The sequence below is a fragment of the Rhinoraja longicauda genome, chromosome 23 (assembly GCF_053455715.1).
Source record: "Rhinoraja longicauda isolate Sanriku21f chromosome 23, sRhiLon1.1, whole genome shotgun sequence".
Classification (NCBI taxonomy): Eukaryota; Metazoa; Chordata; class Chondrichthyes; order Rajiformes; family Arhynchobatidae; genus Rhinoraja; species Rhinoraja longicauda.
In genome coordinates, this window is record NC_135975.1 from 23,126,452 (window position 1) to 23,148,230 (window position 21,779).

General features: G+C 39.8%; 1 protein-coding gene across 9 annotated transcripts in view; it reads left to right on the forward strand.

Annotated features, from left to right (window-relative positions):
* The window catches only part of anks1b (ankyrin repeat and sterile alpha motif domain containing 1B), a 647,894-nt gene that overhangs the window by 520,870 nt on the left and 105,245 nt on the right, over nucleotides 1-21,779 (forward strand). For 8 of the 9 annotated variants that reach the window (XR_013548787.1, XM_078419858.1, XM_078419856.1 and 5 more), the window contains 3 exons: nucleotides 5,709-6,373; nucleotides 11,208-11,280; nucleotides 15,590-15,696. Coding sequence is in view for 8 of the 9 variants with exons in the window: in XM_078419858.1 (XP_078275984.1) it covers nucleotides 5,709-6,373; nucleotides 11,208-11,280; nucleotides 15,590-15,696 (845 nt within the window). In the remaining variant the exon portion in view is untranslated. Of the gene's footprint in view, nucleotides 1-5,708; nucleotides 6,374-11,207; nucleotides 11,281-14,974; nucleotides 15,697-21,779 lie in introns of those variants that run through there. The other variant, XM_078419864.1, reaches the window with a different exon arrangement.

The following is a 21,779-nucleotide window of genomic DNA, read 5'->3' on the forward strand; positions in this document are numbered from 1 at the left end:
GCCTTCTTACAAAATATAACTCAAACACTGCTTCTCTCCCTGTCTGCTCCAGTCGTTGTCTCTCTTTTTAAATACACTGCTTCCCTTCCCTTTTAGCTCTCTCACTGAGGCAATCAGCTCATCTGGTTCAGCTGGGCAGCAATCAGTGTCAGCAGCAATCAGTGTCAGCAGCAATCAGTGTCAGCAGCAATCAGTGTCAGCAGCCATGATGGTTTGTAGTCCTTGTTGCATCCACCGGGAGGAAATGTATCTCCCCTCTATGACTCTACCTCTCATGATATCACAATGTTTAGCTCCCAGCCTTGGTCACCCTGGAGCCATTATTCCTTAATTCCAACTATATCATATTCCCTAACTAATTGCACATTCAATTCATCCAACTTATTACGAATGCTCATCACGTTAAGGCACACAGCTATAAGGTTTGTTTTTCTTAAGCCTTTTGAACCCATTCTGCCATTCTGAAGGAACATGGCAGCACTTGTATCACTTTCTCCCACTAAACAAACATCACTTGATTCCCCTAACATTAAAAAAAAATCCACTAATTTCTGTCTTGAATATCCCGAATGACTGAGCCTTCGTAAACCTCTTTGGATTGAGAATTCCAAATATTCACTTTCTGTAGGAATATCTTTCATTTCTGTGCAAATGACTGACCTTTATCTTGAGAGTGTGAGCCCTGCCTCTACATACTCTGACCAGAGAAAGCATCAACTTTGGATTGGGCTTGTCAGGCCCAAGAGAACCTTTTACATTTCAGTGAGATCATTCTTCCCGATTTGGAAAGTATAGGCCTAGTCTGCTTAATTTGTTCTTGTATGACAATCCCACCATCCCCAGGAATTAGTCTGAGGAACATGGGAAATATATCCTTCAGTAATGACAAAGGAAGTGTTCCTCAGGCAAATATGCTTTTTTTGACAACAAATTTATGCTCTTGCAGATCAAAGACTGACAGATATATCCGATGTTACCAGCAGCACTAGAACAAAGTAGTTGCTAATCTCATTTATATTCATGTTATGCTCTTATTTTTCTAAAATGTTCTCTTTAAATTATTCGGTCCTATTTTTAAGGTTGAACACATAAATGTATAGAAATTCCATATTTGTTGCTTAAGTTTTAACCTCGCAAATGATTAATAAGGAAAGTCTACCGTCTATAAAAAGGGACAACCTTACTGCCATATTTTGAGAGTGCCTAATTTAATAAATACACCAGGTCTGCTTGTGAAGTCCATCAATTGCCTGCTGAATGCTACCTTGAATGATATTAGAATGATCTAACCAGAAAGAACATAATGATCAAGTGCTTTGAAAGTTGAATATGATCATCATTTAAATACAGACAGAACCCACAAGATATAAATATGGAAGCAGATTATCTCTCAGTAGATTTAGAGTTCCCCAAGTGGTTGTAACATTATCAATATATTCCTCGTTGTTCACCTCATAAATCATCTTGTACTTCTGTTCCATCTCCTCTATGATAGTGGGCTGAATCATTTGAGTCACTGGTTGGCAATTATGAGGATAACTGCCAGCATGTATTTTTTCTTCAGATTAGGCAGGGCATGTTCCATTCAGCAACCATTATAAACCTTTGTGCATCTCATGATATCTAAAACACCTTCCTTCTTAATACTGACCTTATCCAAGTACTCCTCCCTTAACTCATGATCTTCCATTGTCCTGTTTCTTGGTGACTACAGATGAGAAGTATTCAGTGAAGACCTTACTCACTACACTTATAGACCCTTCCTCTGACATAATTGTAAAATTGTGTACAGTTCTTGTCTTCCTATGAAGGGCAGGTTGCTCAAAAGTTCTCCAATTTGATTCCTGGGATGGTGGGTTTGTTGTAGAAGAGGATATTTGGCAGAATAAACCTCTATTATCTTGAGTTTCGAAGATTGAAAGGTAATCTCATTAAAACATACATTCTTTCAGGGCTAGCAAGAGGTGATATTTCCCCAGCTGAGATGTCCAAAACCAGGGGTCACAACCTCAGAAAACAGTTTGGCCATTTAAGATCGAGATGAGAAGAAATGTCTTTACCTAGAGCATAGTGTATCTTTAGTGTGATTTGTGTGCCTGCTTAAAGGGTTAATTTCCATTTGCCGAAGCTCCACCCCACTTACTATCCTTAATGATTTCTTCTAAATTCTTGGCTGTCAGAGGAAAGGGCCGAGAGTATTTGGGATACAAAGCAGTATGAAATTGGTTGTGGCAGTATTTAAATTTGTCCCTTCATTTAAGTCATTGTTTTGATTGTAAATACCTAAAACTCATCACTGACCTTTCAAATCACCCACAAACGACAAACTACCCAATATGAAAATGGCACATTTATTTTTACTTTTCTTTCTCGGTCTGTCAACCAAATTTTCACCTCCATCCCCTTGACTACAACCCTGAGCCAAATATATTGGCAACAACTTCCATTCCCCATATGTTTGAGACCCAAATAACCAAACGATGTGGTCCATCATGAATTACAGTAATTAAAAATGGTATTAAGTTTAAGGTAAAAGTCAATCAATTTGTTAAAAAGCAGTAAACCTGAAGATCAGGAAACAAGCATGACAAGGAAAATGGGATCAAAGTAAACTTGTGAGAAATGTATCAGGATTGTAAGGTAACGGTATGTAAATGTTTTGTTTGAATGTGACAAGAATGTGGGTCTTTTGTGGAAAAGGTATAATGAGGAATAAGGAAATGGCAATGGGATTGAACACAAATTTTGTGTCTGATTTCACAGAAGAGGACACAACAAACTGCCCAAAAAATCATGTAGATTTAAGCTTGTGCACATTAGGAATTTAAATAAATAAATATTAATAAAGAACGACTACTAGAGAAGTTAATGAGCCTGAATACTAATAAATCGCAAGAACCTGACGATCTACATCCCAGCATGTTTATAAGATAGTGAAGATAGTGGATGCTCTCATTTATCATCTTCCAGCATTGTATAGATTCTGGAATGGTTCCTAAAGATTGGTGATTAACAAACATAGCCCACAATTTAAGAACGGAGGGAAAGATAAAACAGCAACGTACTGACCTGGTTATATCAGCAATAGGGTAAATGCTGGATTGATAATAAACGATGTGATGTCATTTAGAAAATAGCTTGATTGAGTAAAGTCAATGTAGGTTTATAAAATTGAACTCGTATTTAACTAATCTATTGGAAGTCTATGATCTTGTATGATAGATGATGATCTCAACCCTCACCAACTTCTACAGATGCACCGTAGAAAATATTTGATCAGGATGCAACACAGCTTTGTTTGGGAACAACTCCATCCAAGACCACAAAAAATTGCAGAAACTGTGGGCGCAGCCCAGACCATCACACAAACCAACCTCCCTTCTATTGACTCAATTTTTACCTCACGCTGCATCGGCAAGGCCAGCAGCATAACCAAGGACGAATCACACCTGGCCACTCCCTCTTCTCCCCTCTCCCATCGGGCAAAAGGTATAGAAGTGTGAAAATGCACACCTCCAGATTCAGGGACAGTTTCTTCCCATCTGTTATCAGGCAACTGTACCATCCTACCGCAACCAGGGAGTGGCCCAGAATTACTATTGGACTATCTTTGATCGGACTGTACTGGCTTTACCTTGCACTAAAAGTTATTCCCTGATTGTGTATTTGTACACTGTGAATGGCTCGATTATAATCACATATTGTCTTTCCACTGGCTGGTTAACTAGCAACAAAAGGTTTTCACTGTACATCGGTACACATGACAATAAACTGAACTGAACTGATTGTAGCATAGATGAAGGGGAACTAATGGATATGGTATGTTTATAGATTTGGCTCCCTTTCAGCGAATCCCACATAGGTAGTTGGTGAACTAGTCTAAAGCATGTGGAATTTGGGGTGCTCCGTCAGCATACATTCAGAGCCAGTTCGATGGTAGAAAGCAAAAAGTAGTACTGGGTCTTTCTTAGGCTAACAGTCTGCGATTCATTGAATACCACTGTGATTAATACCTGGATCCTACCTATTCACAAATAATATCAACAATTTGGCCGAGGCAACCATGTGTGATGGTTTCCGTTTTGATGATGACATGATACAAAGTGGGAATGTGAGTAGAAATAAAAATGCTAAGAGGCTTCAACTGCACATAGACAAGCTATGAGAATGGGGGACACAGCAAATGCAGTAGAATGAGGAGAAATGTGAAATCATTCACTTCAGTGCAAAGCACATGAAAGTGCAGCGTTTAATTGAAACGTGTTGATGATCAAAGAGACCTGGAGGTACACATGTCATTGAAAGCAGGCGCTTAGGAAATTAAATTTGTATTTTTAAGGAACCTAGGAATATAAGGATAGTGCAGGAAGGTAATCAGCCACGATCTTGTTGGCTGGAGGGGGCAAGTGACCTGTTCTTGTTTTTACATTATATCCAAAACTTCTCTTCACCATCAAATTATAAAAGTCAGCGCAAAATCTATCTCTCCAACGGAGCTTACAGTCAAATCTCTTCCCTACTGTTTTATTATCCATTACCATGTGTCTATTTGTAAAATAACTTGAGGCATTTGCAATTGTCAACACAAAAATGCAATTTTTAAAAATTTATATCAGTTCGGTGTTAGAATTGCACAGAGTTTCTGAATGGTAATACATCCCATTTTCTGTATAAGCCAAAATAAAGTGATAACCCCCGCGGTATAGTATTTAGTTCACTGAGACTATAAGGGTTTAAGTTTGTTTCAATATGAGCTGGTGTTCATCTCTGAAAGTTGCCATTTTCAATTGGATCAAATAAACTATATTAGGACACAATTTGGATTATGCAGGCAAATATTGATTGATTCAGTTCAAAGGTGTTGGTATAATCAATATTTTATTTAGAATCAGTCATTTTACTAAGGTTTTTTTTTGCTTTTTAATATTAACACCTCATAGATACATCTTGATCCAGTTCTCGATGACCAGATTGTGTCTGAAGCATGAGATACATGATTTTTCCCCCTTGATTTATCTAATTTAAACATGTTGGAATAAATTTTTTAACATTTCTGTGTAATATAAGTGCAATATGGTAGGCAGCTCAGGTGCAAATTTTCAGTAATATGGAACTTTACAAAGTTTGGTTTTAGAAACCTTTCATTTAAAGTTAGATATTTACTAGCATCTCAGCCTTAGTGCGGCTACTGGACAGCTACAGCAACTGGTGTTAACCCTCACCACAGTTGCTGTCGGTGGAGCTTGCACTTTCTTCCTGTGACTCCTCGACTTCTTTTGGATGTTCCAATTTCTTCCCGCCTCCGACTGGCTCCTATAAACTGCCCTTGTGTAGGTGGGTGCCAGAGGAATTGCGGAGAGACAGGGGAGTGGGTGCATGAGGGGTGGAATGTATGGCCACGTGAAAGGGGACATATTTCCAGGGAAATAAGTGGGAGAATAGGCCCAATAGGGTTACTGTGCGCACTACCGTGGACCCAGTGGACTGAATGGCCTTATAAGTTGTAGGGAAATATGAGAAAAATGATCACCACCAGTTGCATGGGTTTAGATCATGCCAATCACGTAGAGTGATAAAGAGAATGGTAAAATGCTCTTTATTTTATTTCAGACAAAAACCCACTTCCACTTTAATTAAATGCAACTTATCATTTAATCATGATCTGTATATGAATTAAAATTACTGACATCTTATCCTGTCTTTGCCAGAGGAGAATCTTTACCAGCGTGAAGCCTCTGCGGAAGAAGATCTCCACGATGGACACATCCCTAAACAATTTGTAGGTTTATTACATGGTTCTTCCCCAGCTTGTGAATCTCCAGAGAATCCTTATCATCTGTACAGTAAAACGCAGAGGGAGTTCACCAGTGACAACACCTTGAGCATCAAAGAATCAACCCAGGAGCCACATTTAATTAAAACAGATTCACTACAATGTACAGATGAAACAAACGAGGCTCAAGTGCTGCACGATGACAGTGATGCATCAATATTAGACAAAGAAGGCAAACCTCAAGTTGTTTATAAGACTATTTTCCATACAAAGGTGAACCAGAGTGACAGCGACACATTTGTCAGCGCCAGAACTTTTCGGAAAGACGATCCCTGGATAAGCAACACTGGGGAGAAGCTTGGCTTTGAAGACAGAGCATGCACTTTAGGAAGGGTAAGATCAGGAACAAAGACTATTCTTGAACTACAGTTAGCCAGAAACATTTCAAAGTCGGACTCCAATCTTATTACTTGCTCACCTATTGAAGAAGAATCGAGGAACACACGCTGTGAGTCTGTGTCAAACTACTTTAAGGAAACCAAACAATGCACCGGAAAATGTTTGGAAAGAATTCCTTCCTTCACTGCTGAATGGGAAGAGGTAAGAGTCAAAATACCATCTGTTCCAAATGTATTTTTGATTGCGGTTCCAGGAATGCACGCAGTTTAATCTGTGATTCAATAGGAACAATTATGAAATTAATAAACCAATACAAAATAAAATAATTAATTTGGATAGAGAGTGATGTCCAGTTCTTTGTAGCAGATCATAGAATAAATAAATAGAACAAAGTGCTGGAGGGACTCAGTGGGTCAGGCAGCATCTGTGGAAGGAATGGACTGTCAGCATTTCAGCTTGGAGCCCTTTTCAGACTGATTGCATAAGGGGGGGAAAAAAAGGTGGAAAAGAGAGGTGGGGATGGGACAAAACCCGGCTTTGATAGGTGGACACAGATGAGGGTGAGAGTGGAAAGCCTTATCTTGGCCGCAGATGCCACGGTGACAGAGAAATTGAGAGTAAGGAATGGCATCTTTGTAAGAGGCAGGGTGGTGGGAGATGTAGTCAAAGTGAGACACAGATTCGTGTGCACCTCTTACAACCTCATGTACTGCATTCGATGCTCCCGATGTGGCTTCCTGCACATCAGCGAGACAAAGGATAGATGAGGTGACCATTTTGACAAACACTTGTGCTCTGTCCACCAAGGCCTGATGGAACTCCCGGTTACTAACCATTTCAACTCCCCTTCCCATTCCCATTCTGACCTTTCTGTAATTGGCCTCCTCCATTGCCAGAATGAGGCACATGCCAACTAGAAAAACAGCACCTCATATTACAGTAGGCTAGCTTACAACCCAACATTGAATTCTCCAACCCACCTCCCCAGCAGTGCTCAAACTTATTTCTCCCATCATCTCTAACCCCCCTCCCCACCCACCCATTCACCTTGCCCCTTCCCCTTCCTTCATATGCTCATCTCTCACCACTAAATCACACATTTATTTTTGTACCCGCCCTTCCCCTCTCCCCTTGTACCTATATCTGACGGTGCATTCATCATCTATTCTTACCTGACACCCTTTCAGTAAACTGAAGTCCTGTGCTTCCCAAAGTAAACAGCGCTTGCTCATTTATTATTGATGCCTTAATCATGCTATATAAACCAGCTTGATAGAATAAATCATCTATGTTTTTTATAGGCACCTTTACATTAGGAATGTATTTATATAATGAAGAAGAACCTAACTGAGTCTCCCACAGATTGTTTGTCTTCGTCCATCCTAAAGTTTAACAAACAAAAATCAAAATTATTTGAGGAGTATCAATACTTCTTTGGTAAATTTTAAAATGTTTGTGAGTGACTGCATTCTGGGCTGAATGTTCCCAACATCCCCCCCCACCCCCCCCCCCCCCCCCCACACACCTTGCCTCAGACCTAAATATCACTGTATCATGGAACCTGAAGTCTCCTATCCACTGACGGTGTGTTTCTACTGGAAATCAGGTTGGTCAAAGTCAGAAGTTCATGTGGTATCGTTATTAGGACAGTCATTCCACTCACATCATCTGGTTTATGTTTTAATGATGACGGGGTATGGGTTGTGGAGGTTCCATCACTGTTCCTAAAGAAGAGAGATGAATCGCTCCAGGCCGTATCTGCCCCTGTGGCAGATCAAGGTGCTCACGTGTTGTAACTCTACTCACACAGGACAACACTCTGCTGATGTGCGTTATCTCTATCTCTATTGCTGGCAGCTAGTTGCTGTTGTGCAACGATCCTTTGCTCCTGACTTGTGACTCAGTTGCCCCTCTGCCCACAGGCTGCATATGGACGAGGCATTGAACTTGCTTGGGCCCCCTCTCCTGTGTGATGGTGTCTCTCCTATTCCTCAATGTTTTTGTCCAGACAGAGATGAAAGAATGAAGGACATTGAGAAACCCTTTCATTTCCCACACTTCAGGCTTTGATCAGTGTGGCAGTTGCAGGTGGTTTAACACCATTGTTAAGGTGAGTGTATAGGTCTACATGTTGGAGTGAAGGGGACCACAGGCAGCTGGTGAGTAGCATTCGCTGATAAAGGCACACGCTGCTCATGTGTGGAATCTTCCTGCACAACAAGGACATCAAGCTGCTCTCTGGTGGCTTATTGCTGTTCCTTTGATGCTTCAAGCTGCTCCCTTCCGGCAGAAACCTGAGGTGAGAGAGCAGACTTCTGCAGCTCTCAGCAAGGATCAGACTTCATGAGGCCTCCACATCCGCAATCATGTGAACTAGCAGTCGCTTTCTCGCACAGAAGTACATGCACGGAGATCATGCTCCCCTGGCTTCATCCAGCCTCCTATCAAAGGCTGGTAATGCACTGCTCTGCGTTTCTTGTCATTGGATACCCTTGCTGAGATAGGTCTGACAGCTCACTCATTATCTCACTGTGTATCTGCATCAGTCTGTCATGAAAGCATCCTAATTGTGGGCCTCATACAAGTCCTCTAAAGCTGCGGGGATGTGTGAACCTCCTTCCAGCAACTCATTCACCAAAGTCTGTGTAACCCTTGCCAGCCTTCAGCCCACTACTTCACTTGTGTCTCCAAATGACATCTATGTCCAACGATACATGTTCATCCCTGGGATACCAGTCTCCAGGATGGTGCTCTCAAGTGTCAGCTGCAATGAAGTAGTGTGAACCTCATCATCATCAGAATTATCCACCTCCAGTATCTTTCTAGTTTCTTCTGTGGGTGGCCTGTAACCAAAAGTTGAAACAGAAACTTGCTGCACTTATAAGGTTTGGCCAAAATGTTTTTATAATGGGGTTCAGGGGTTATGGGGAGAAGGCAGGAGAAAGGGGTTGAAAAGGAAAGATAGATCAGCCATGTTTGAATGGCAGAGTATACTTGATGTGCCGAATTGCCTAATTCTGTTCCTATAACTTATGAAAGACTATGCAGCATATCAAATGGCAATAGGATGTCTACTGATGACAAAATAAGAGGGATGTAATATTCATAATGAAATGTGTAGAAAGGAACTGCAGATGCTGGTTTAAACCGAAGATATGCACAAAATGCTGGAGTAATTCAACGGGACAGGCAGCATCTCTGGAGAGAAGGAATGGGTGACGTTTTGGGTCGAGACCCTTCTTCGGAATGCAAAAGGATATCAACCCGAAACGTCACCCATTCCTTCTCTCCGGAGATGCTGCCTGTCCCGCTGAGTTAGAAACATAGACATAGAAAATAGGTGCAGGAGTAGGCCATTCGGCCCTTCGAGCCTGCACCGCCATTCAATATGATCATGGCTGATCATCCAACTCAGTATCCCGTACCTGCCTTCTCTTCATACCCCCTGATCCCTTTAGCCACAAGGGCCACATCTAACTCCCTCTTAAATATAGCCAATGAACTGGCCTCAACTACCTTCTGTGGCAGAGAATTCCACAGATTCACCACTCTCTGTGTGAAAAAAAACGTTCTCATCTCGGTCCTAAAAGACTTCCCCCTTATCCTTAAACTGTGACCCCTTGTTCTGGACTTCCCCAACATCGGGAACAATCTTCCTGCATCTAGCCTGTCCAACCCCTGAAGAATTTTGTAAGTTTCTATAAGATCCCCCCTCAATCTTCTAAATTCCAGCGAGTACAAGCCGAGTCTATCCAGTCTTTCTTCATATGAAAGTCCTGCCATCCCAGGATTCAGATTGAAATATTGTTCATGAGCATACCTGGTTGATTGAAGAAAATCCTTGAGCTGGCTTGGGGCTCAATAGCCCCTGCAGTGGGCACACATAGTCTCCTACATGTGAATAAGGCATTGACCTCGCTTGGCCCCCCTTCCTGCCTGCAAGTCTTTCTCCTATTTCTCAATGTCTTTGTCCAGATAGAGATGAAAATCACTGAGTAACCCTTTCATATCCCACATTTGAAGCTTGCCTATGTGGCAGATGCAGGAGATTTGATACCATTGTTAAGATGTACACATCTACATGTTGGAGTGAAGAAGGGTCCTGACCCTGAAACGTCTCTCATTCTTTTCTTCTCCAGTGATGCTGCCTGACCTGCTGAGTTACTCCGGCACTTTGTGTCTATCTATGAGCAGTATTTCTGTTTGTTTCAGAACTCACCTTGAAATATCGCATGCAATCATAAAAAAATATTTCTGCAACTGACCGTGAGGAGATGCTGCTGACCACCTCCTGGCAATGGTCTTCAATGGTGGCACTGGAAGACCTCCTGGACCTCCAGTACACAAGGCCCTGCTGCCGCATCACCAGACTGCTGGTGTTTCTCTGTGAAATTCACCTAACTCTATCCTGCCTAGATTCCTCCCATGGCATCCATCATATTTCCTGCCTGCCTGGGTGCCATGGTGAATGTGACCTTGACGGCTGGCACACTTTTGTGATTGGAGCCACAGCAATGTGTTTCGAACTGATCTAAATTGAGCGCGGCCCCATTTGAACCATGTTTTACTGCAAGATTCTGGGTGCAAAGCACCATGGCCAATTTAAGGAATGTCTGAGCGACATCCAATTAGGGGTTGACCCTATGTACAGTGCATATTTAGCACAATAAAAGAAAGATAAAATCCACTTTCTCCTCTACGCTGTCATTATGACAATATAAATTAAACAATGGGGAGAATTTTTCTTTTTTCTTTTTGCTGTGACGGCTTTATTGAAATAGGTAAGCAATGGGAATTTAGTTAATTCATTATTTTACATTTAAAAACTTTTATCATATTTTTGTCAAAATATAATTGCTTTTCGGAGTCACTGAGTGCAGGGGTGTAACTATGACCAAGTCTGAGCTAACAGTGTAATTGATCTCATGGTGAGTTTAAGCAGAACAGAGGAGCACTGCCTTTGCTTTTGCAGGTGTGCAAAACACTGGAAAGGATGATCCTGTGAGATTAACGGTTCTCATTATGCTCTTTGCAGATTGATAAAATCATGAGCTCCATTGGTGCTGGAATCAATACTGGTCTAAAAGGAAAGCAAATTGATGCATCAGGTAAGGTGCAAAACCTACATCCACATTCAATTCATGATAAAAGGTATGAATAAGATTCTTCATGTCACTTGTCAGTGAGATGCTCTTTAAAAAAGCTTTGCAAACTCAATTTAGTGAATGTGTTTTCTTCTTAGACTTCTATTAGCGTATGCTTAGTTGGGAAGGGGATGGACAAATTAATTAGCGTCTGTATGAATTTGTCAAAGCAAAATTGCTTTGTTAACTGTTTGTGAGATGGTTAAGGTTGGAGAGGCAAGTGCAGCAGATATGTGTATATAAACATCCAAAGGCTTTTGGCAAAGGACCACAAAATAGGTATTCAAACCAATAAGGTTAAATAATTTAAAGGGAAAATACAATGTACACATAAAATTGGTTTCAGGACAGAAAGCAGAGAATGATGATGAATGGTTAGTGACACTCCCTTGAGATTGTTAGAAGGACCACTGTATATTTTAGTGTATATTTAAGACATAAAAGTCAGAAATGTGGTTAAAATCCTGTGATAAGATGATGCTAGATGTGTGCGCATGTGTATATTACCTATATATATATATACATATAGATTGCAGAGAAATATAAAATAAGGTATTTGAATAGGAGGAATGAAGACAATCAATATAAATTAAATGGAGCAAATTTATAGTGAGTGCCTGTGCAGAAGGACCTGGAGGTGGGGAGGGGGTGAATGCAGATATATCTTTGAAGATGACATAACAAGTTAGGAACGTTTTTAAAAGGATTACAGGATCCTTGATTATATAAACAAAAGCGTAACAGGAAACAAATTATATGGAACCTTTGTAAAAAAAACTATTTAGGTGTCAGCTTGAGAGTGTGTTAAATTCTGAGCACCTCACTTCTCAGAGGTATGGCTAGGGCTTAATAGAGGTACAGAAGACATTTCCTAGAATAGAACCAAGGACCAGGCACTTAATTCTCATGGAAACCCTGGAGAATCTGGGATTCTTCTCCTTAGAAAAGTAAATGGTAATAGGAAGAAAGTATTGAAGAGGTGTCCAAAATCAAGAACAGTTTTCCATGAGTAAATAATAAAAAGCTGTCTCCCATGAGAGAAGAGCCAGTAATCAAAAGAGACAGATTTAAGATAATTGGCAGAGATAGCAAGAGGATTTTTTTTTCTTTGCAGTGCGTTGTCATGGTCCTGAACACACTGCCTCAGGCACTGATTCGCTTGTAACTTAAAAAAGGAATTTGATTAATATTTGAAGGGAAAATATTTATAAGATTATTTGGAAAGAGTAGGGAGCGGTATGTAATTAGATTGTTCTACTGAAGTGCCAGCATGGTGATACAAATAATTTCCCTCTGTGTTGTATGGATGTACAATTAGTTGTTAAGATCTGACACCAATAACCCACAACTGTCTTATTTGTCATCGTACTTGTCGTCGTTGACCCACACTGGTCCCTGGTACTAAATACATAAAATATGAAACTATTTCATGACTGTAAATCTTTTTAACCATATCTTCATCGCCACCTTTAACCCTACAAACATCTCCTCAAACATTTGAACACAAACTTGATCGAGTTTTTTTGAGGTGGTGACAAAGGAGATCAATTGGGGTAGGGCACTGGATGATGTCTACATGGATAAAGTCCCACATGGTAGGCTGATCCAGAAAATCTGGATTCATAACGGGCTTATGGATTCATAACGGGCTTATGGATTTGGTCATATGGATTCAGAACGGGCTTACTCGTAGAAGACAGTGGGTTGTTGTGGAAGGACGTTATTCTGGCTGCAGTCTGTGACCAGTAGCTTTCTGAGACCAGTGGAGTCCCTTAGGGGTCTGTGCTGGGGCCCCTGTTGTTTGTGATATGTATATAAATGACTTGGACAGAAATGTAGATGGGTTAGTTAGTAAGTTTGCAGAATACACCAAGATTGCTGGTGTTGCGAACAGTGAGGAAATATGCTGCGGGATATACATCAACTACAGAAAATGGTGGAGAAATGACTGATGGAAATTAATCCAAGCAAGTATGAGGTGTTGTACTTTGGGAGGTTGAATGTAAGGGGAAGGTATATGGTTGATGGCAAGACCCTTAACAACATTTTGTGTAGAGGGATCTTGGGGTCCAGGTTCATTGCTCCCTGAAAGTGGCAACACAAATAGATAAAATGGTAAAAGATGGATATGGTAGGCTTGCCTTCATTGGTTAGGGCATTGAGTATAAGAGCCAGGAAGTCACAATGCAGCTCCGTAAGACTGGTCGGGCTGCATTTGGAGTGTTAACAAACTAAACTATTGTGTACAGTTGTGGTCTCCCCATTGCAGGAAGGATGTGGAGGCTTTGGACTGGGTACAGAAGAGGTTTACCGGAATGCTGCTGGGATTAGGAGGCAATTAGCTACATGAAGAGGTTGGACAAGCAGATTATTTTTGCCTGAAATGCCAAAGGTTGAGTGGAGGCCTGATATGAGTAAATAAAATAATGAGAGGTATAGATAGGGTAGAAATCAGAACTCTTTTCGCAGGATTGAAATGTCAAAGAGTAGAGGGCATAGGCTTAAGGTGAGAGAGGCAAAGATAAAGGACATGTGCAGGACAAGGATTTTACAGAAGAGAAGGTTGGTCCCTGGAATGCGTTGTCACAACTGGTGGTGAAGGCAGACACGACAGTGGTGTTTAAGATGATTTAAGTTACCACATGGATACGGTATCCATGGTACGGTACCACACGCTAGGTACTACATGCAGAGAATGGTGGGATATGGATTATGTGCAGGCAGATGCAATTAGTGTATCCTGGCATCATGTTTGCCACAGATATTGTGGGCCAAAGGGCCTGTTCCTGTGCTGTACTTTTCTATACATCTTAGGATTTTAAACTCTGGTTTATAGTGCATTTCAGTCTACCTTCCATGCATCATTGCTTTTTCACCTGTTTAAATTGACTGCCTCACTAAACCTCTCAGACCTCCCCTACCCTTTAATTTCTCGAAAAAGTTGTACTTACCCTTCCTAATAGTACTTTCTCTCAGTTGGTATTGATTCTTTTTCTATAACACCTGCCAGAAGTGCTAGTGAATGATTGTGTGCTTCAAAGGTGTAATGTGAAATGCAATGAATTGTCATTATGTGGCAAAGACGACTCATTGTAATGCTTTGTTATATCACTTTTCACTGCATCGGGAAAGTCTGCTTGCATGTCATAGTTGTTACACCCCCTTCATTCACCTGGTCTCCCCAAAATAAAATAATATCCCATTATCGATGAAATATAATGAGAGAATCTAGGAAGATTTATAAGATCAGTTTGATATGTAGTTTGTGCTATGGCAAGGCAGTGTGCTGTGATGTGCGATAGTTATAACAGGGGGCTTCAACAGCTACAGATACAACTCTCCACTCTGGTACTGAAAATGCATTTGTGAATACAGTATTAGTTTGAATTACCTGTTAGAATTCTTTTAGTGTAACTGAATGTGTTTTCTCGTGTTAAATCCATTAAAACATTTGCAAATGTTTGTCACTTTTGAAGTTCTTTGGAAATGTATTAAACTGTAATATTGGGTGAAGATGATGTTGAGGCTTGCTATTTCAGTGATCCGTGTAGGAGGAAGCAGTAGAATTTGCCATAAGCAGACAAAATAATTTTATACAGTCCTCTTTCCTGCATTTGTTTTAACTGAACTCATCATTCAAGGTTGGCGTATATCTGTGTGTGTGTGTGTAGGAGGAAACAGCATCAGCATCTGCATCAGCGGCACATTTACAGATCGCAGACAAAGAAATCTAGGTTTCTGATGGCCTTTATAGAGACTGTGAGGTGTTGCCTGGGCTGGGCAATGAACAGGAGAAGGGGGGGAGCATGAAGCATGGTACAGCATACTGATGAGTGTGGGAGTACTTGATAAAAAGAATCCTAGCTGCTGGCAGAGCAGAGCAGAGCTTACTGTGGAGAACTGCGACATTCACACGTTCAGAGACCAGTCTGCTCTTAATATTCTCTCTCTCTCCCTCTCATGTGTTCTTTAGACAGAGAGAGAGCACTATATATATTTATAGAGGGAGAGACACCTTGGCATGCTGGACCCACGTCTTGTTCTGATACCTGCTGGCTGTGAGAAGCATTCCAGCGTTTAGTCAAGCTACGGAGAATAACATTGACAATACTAGAGTTGTGCACCATAAAAGCTGTCAAGCTGGCGGGCTCATTCGACAGTCATGTTCCGAGAAATGCGATGTGGCAATGCCACCTCTCAACCTCGGAATGTCCCTATTACCGGATTGATGGTATGTCACTGCTGAAGCGGCTTCCCCTTCAACCTCTTACAGGACCCAGAGTTGTATTTCAGACTGTGGGACGGTGGCTGGAGAGCATAGGACTACCCCAGTATGAGAACCACCTGCTGGCAAATGGATTTGACAACATCCAGTTCATGGTAAGCTACCTTCTGTTTTAATTTTGCACGTGTACTGTTGATGTTTTCTCTAAACTATGCTACTTCTTATCACCCTCCTCTCCTCCTCAGCCCAACAACCCCCCCCCCCCCCCCCCCCCCCATTCTTCTTTTGTCTGTCCAACTATGTTATGACCTGCATCTGTTGTCCTGTTGCCTCAGCAACTGTGGTCCTGGGTGGACCATTGAAATTAATATTGTAAAGCTCTCAGATACCTTTCAGGAAGGATAGAAAGAAGCATTAGTCTAACTATAGTTAACCCTGAAGAATTTAGCCATTTCCATTGCAACGTGAGTGATAATGCCTTTGATTGAGATGTAAAATATTTGTTTGAAACTTAAGAGACGTTTTTGTATAGGTGAGTGAGTGCTGGCACTGCAACCATGCATTACTCTTTATCCTTTCTTAAAAATGCTCTATTTTGTAATATATATGTATGTGCTTGCCATAATTAAAGTCCTCCTAACTAGTGTGGAAGAGATGAAAATTAAAAGTTTTGCTGCCTGTATCTAACTTAAGAACACATTTGTATGAAAACTGTAACATCACGAGACGTTCAATGCCCAAAAAACTTTACATTTTAAAGATTGCTGCAATATTTTGAAATTAGATTCATGATTCTCTGCAAAACTGTTTACATAAAATAGAACTTTGATGACTAAAAGCCGAATTTGATCATTAAAAACCTGCAATGAGGACCGTGCAGAAGTTACCTGTCGCGTCACATAGAGAGCCACCTCCATCTAAATGCTTGCAAAGGGACAGTAACTTCTCTTCCTGTTTCATATAAGTCATTTTTGAAATTTATTTTCACTGTATACGGCTCACAGAAATATGTGATGATTTCAGCTAGAGAGAAAAGCAATTATTGTAGTTACTAGGAGACTTGCTATAATTAGCTATTTCTCGCAGAGTGTGTCAATCACTGAAAGAATGTCTGCATTATAATCTTTCCATCCATGCCACACTGTAACCAGGATTGATTTTTAAAATGAATGTAGATAGATTGGATTGATACAGAATTAAACGTTGGTTTTCACATTCATTTTAATTGACGAGACAGAATTAGAATTCTGCAGTATAATTATATCATTACAGAGCAAAGGACATATGTTGCTGGTTCTCATCTAATGGCAGTTTATTTTTGTCAAGTGTCTACTTGGTGATATGGTAAATGTAAAATAGAATTTCTGGTGATGTTACCAAGGCTTTAAAATCACATGTCAGGCCAGTAAAACGCAGCTATCATTCCTCAACAGTCATTACCTTGATGTAGCCAGAGGATTGAGTTAATTATATGTCGGGATGAACCAATAATGTATTACGTTGGTTTTGTATTATGTGGTTAAAATGCTGTAAGTAAATTGATGAGATTTCTGAAAATATGTTGCACATCAACAAAATATATTTGATTTTCAATAGCCATCCTGGCTGTTGATAACAATAATATTTGCCAATATTTCCATCATTTTAGTAATTAATATATTAAAATGGTACAAGAATGTTTTAAACTGACTGAAATGATTAGATTTGTCTCCATAAAGCAAATTATGTTACCCACACACATTTGAATTGAATTTCCTTAATGGATTTTTTTTAACAATATGATAATTATGATTAATTCTGTAGCAAATCTGAAAACACTTCAACTATAGGGGAAGGGAATTATTCAGAATTATTTTATGAAGAATATCAAGGATTCTTACTCTAATGTTCGAATGTCCCGATGTATTAACATGTAGTTATATCGTAGGCAATAAACATGGGAAAGAATTAATAAAATCATTGAATTGAAATAAGTGGAAACAAATCCCTTATCTTGTCATCATTCTTGTGCTTGTTAACTTAATTACATTCTGAAATAAAGATCATCAGGATTACACCAGCATTAACCGTACTTTCAGATTGTTTTAGAAAAAAAATATTTAAATTTAATTCCACTTTGCTGCTTGGTGTGAACACTGTTTCTGATGATCTGTGTTCTTCAACCCACCCACATGCATCATCATCTTACCTCAATATATTGCAGGTAAGATAGTTTCATGGAGATAAATACTGACAGTTCACCCTTTGTCACACATAAAGCCATCCCGTTCACACTGAAAAAGTTTATTTAGCTGCCCTGTTATTATCTCTTGAAAATGTCTCTAAGTGGACATTAATTTGCATTATAGACTATTTATTTTCCACAGATTGGGGCATTGGGGGCAATCTTTGGACTCACATTGGTAAAATAGATTTGTTTCCAAATTGTGTGAGGGGAAATAAACTTTTCTCATATTTGGTACTGTTGGACCTGTTGTATGTTTCTGACCCTCGTGTTTTTACTCTGCATTTAGTACAGCCAATTCTAAGTTTGTTACTTATTTTATATCCTAAAGTAATCGAACTGCTATATACAACAGAAATAAGATCGTCAACACTAAACTGAGAGATGTATTGTTATTTGCATCTTTAATTGGTAGGTTCATCAGGAAATATTATATCTTTCAGCACTTAATTTTTATTTTGTATTATTTTCACAATTAAATAATTGACTTACCTTAATGCTTTTATTAATCCATTTATATATTAAAAGACTTTGGATCAACTGAGTAATATTGCATACCACAGCTACCGACCTCATAACCCTAGATTAGATTAAGAAAAGAATTATAGGCCAGAGAGAACATTGCCTCAAGTCAAATTTTCAAAATGAATATTTTTATTTGCTGTGCTATGTTAAAGGTAAGCAGGCCATTTACGTTATAATGAAACATAGACATGTTTAAGTGAATGTTGATGTCAGCTTAAAGATTATGTTGTTCAGAATTTATTGAATGCCAATTTGTAGCGTGGAATACAATGCCCAAGTGTGCAACAGCTGCACCTGTTCAGTACTTCCCCGTCATCACCATTGACTCTGAAAGAAATTAGAAACAATTTAAAGAACTGAAGATAAACCTAATCAGTTGATCGGGCATTATTCAAGAGCAAAAGCCAAATTCAGCATATTATTTCTTTTTGCCGTTTTTGTCTTTATTCAATATCTTCACTTGGGGAAATCATAGGACAAGGAATATTTTGGATAAATAGCGTGCTGAGATTGTTAACTGACTTTTAAATTCTTTATCATTCTTCAAACTACTTTGAAAGCTTCCCCTCTTCTTGCTTAAGATGCTCTTTCTTTTGTTTGTGAGCGTTTAAGTCACTAAACTGCATTTATTCACTTTTGTCTTGCATACTCCAATATTGTTAGCTTATTCTGTGACAGCAACAATCTGTCGACCATCAGCTGTATAAAGTAGTCGAGGTTGTTTCCCCATCATCTCTATATGGTATCAGTCCAGTGTGTAATATGAATAAATGAAGTGATTATTGTCAGGTCAAAGTGCGCAACAGATTTTAGCAAGTCTGTTCTCACTTCAGATTGCTTCCTGACCCAAAGAATTGTGATGGGGCACAAGCTACCAGTTAATGGAGCCGTTCATTTTGGACACAGGTGATTAGTTCAGCAGCTTTCTTTCTTGCATCTGTTAAGTGCTTGTGGAGATTTACAGTGTAATGGAATTCTGATTTAAGGTCACCTGTCTAATACAAGAGTGCATCCATTATTGGCACTGAAGAGTTGCAAGAGACAATCCCTGCAGACCTACTGAGAGAACCCGTCAATATGCTGACATTAATATCTTTCATGTCTCATTATCCATGATAGAGCTGCAGTAAATACTGGAAGAACTGGTGCTTCATTGTAGAATATTAAAATCGATAATATTTAGAAACAGAAGAATAAATGACTGTTGGTCATCCGATTGAGCTCGAGTTAAACTGTGAAGTTTCTTAAGTTGCTTCACTGGTGGGGTCACATGATCTTCCAGCCCTGTATTTTTCTATTTCTGTTTGCTGAAACATTCTAGAGGGGAGAAAGAGTCCTCTGCAGTTTTGTTTGTCATTCAGCATGTATTGTATTAGGCACACTAAAATGATTAGCACTCGAGTGATAATGAGTACTCCACTGTAGTGGTTATGCTCCTGGACTATTAATCCAGAAACCTGGACTAATGATCGAATGACATTTAGTACAGATCACAGCATGTCAGGAGGGAATTTAAATTAAGGTAATTATACAAATCTGGAATAAAAAGCTGATATCAGAAATAGTGACCATGCACTAACCAGATGGATACAAAATTCCATCTGGTACTTTCATGCCCTTCACTCCATCCTTCCGAGTTTGAATGTGACTCCAGACCCATAATAGTGTGATTTATTCATAGTTACTCTCAATTATGGGAAACTGTCTTTACGGACTACAGTAGGTAATGCAATGGACAGATCAGTATCAACTCAGCATCATTTTCAACGTAGGCGACATGATACCTGCTCCATCATGTGTTCAGTTCTTCTCAGTAACATTTGTACTCTGTGCCTGTATTAAAGACCAGTGGACCAGTAAAACAGTTTCACGTAGTCATATCAATAGAATTATATATTTTGCTCAAGATCTTGGTCTGATCCATCAATATCCTTGGGTTCATCAGGGCCACCGGCAAGAGAGATCTGCTGACGTTAGTATACATTCAGGACAAAGTAGCCCTAGGAGTCTACAACAATAACTCATGAATCAATGATAGAGCGACACTAAATATAAATTGTTGTCCAGTGTCTGATCAAAACTGGACAAGAATGCTACATATCCACCAGGTCAAACATCACCTGATAGAAGCATAAATGTTAACAGCAGAGTGGAATTCCAAAGGTGAGACAAGAGTAATTGCTCTTGAGATTGACGTGGTATTGTAGAATATCATCTAAAAGCCCTGATAAAACTGGAACCACTGATGAGAAGTAAAGGGAGAGCTCACGACTGGTTTTAATCATAACCAGCTCAAAGAAGATGGTTGAGATTGTTTTCTGGTCTATCATGTTACAATAGAGATGTGCTGAAGTTAATATACATTCAGGATGAAGTAGCCCTCGGAGTCTACAACAACAACTCATGAATGCTCATGGTTTCTGATCAAAACAACAAGAATTCTACATATCCACCAGGCCGAACACCACCTGATCGAAGCACTGAGAAGTTAACCTCCAAGTCAGTGGGAGTTACCTAGTAGCACCACACCCGACTAAACCGAATGCCTGAGAACATAGAAGGTTGATCAGGCCTGTGACATTTTGCGATTCATTTCACCTCTTTCTGTGATTCCCATCATCGGAGAAGTCACTCTTCAGCCAATTCAGTTCATTAAGCAACAGCTGAGTATAGCAGATAGAGCAAAGGAAAAGGGTTGTGATAAAATCCCAGCTCTAGTGCTGGAGGATGGCGTTCCAGAATTGGCAAGGCTCTAGCTAAGCTATCACAGTACAGCTATGACTCAGCTACCAAAAAAGAACGTGAAAATTTGACATTTTCTTCCAAGCAATTCCAAGCCTAGCCAATTGCCATCCTGTCAGCCTGTTCTCGATCACCAGCAAAGTAATGGAAGGACTTCAGACTTTAGAGATACTGCATGGAAACCGGCCCTTCAGCCCACCGAGTCTGCTCCAGCCAGCAATCACCCTGTACACTTACATTATCCTACACACTAGGAACAATTTTCCAATTTTTACCAAAACCAATTAACCTACAAACCTGTACGTCTTTGGAGTGTGGGAAGAAACCAGAGCACCCCGAGAAAACCCACGCGGTCACAGGGAGAACATATAAACTCCGTACAGACAGCCCCCATAGTCTATGATCCATCTAATTTTTAAAGCCTTCTAGTCTAAAGTCAAGTCTAGTTGAGATTCTTGTCATATGCACAAATATGTTGAAGTACAGCTGCACAGAAAACCTTGCTTGTAGAAGCATCACAGGCATATAGTACACAATCCAACACTACAAGCTAGAAACACTTATATTGTAATTTCAACTAATTAATTTCACTTGTTACATATTGTTTATAAAACAGCATTTTTTGTTTTTTGCATGCAGGTCAGATGAGTATTTGATTTGGTTGAAAACTCTTCAATTAATCTGGATTATCTGCAGATAATGCTACCAAGTTGTATTTACTTACCAATGCAGGTAATTTGGTTAAGT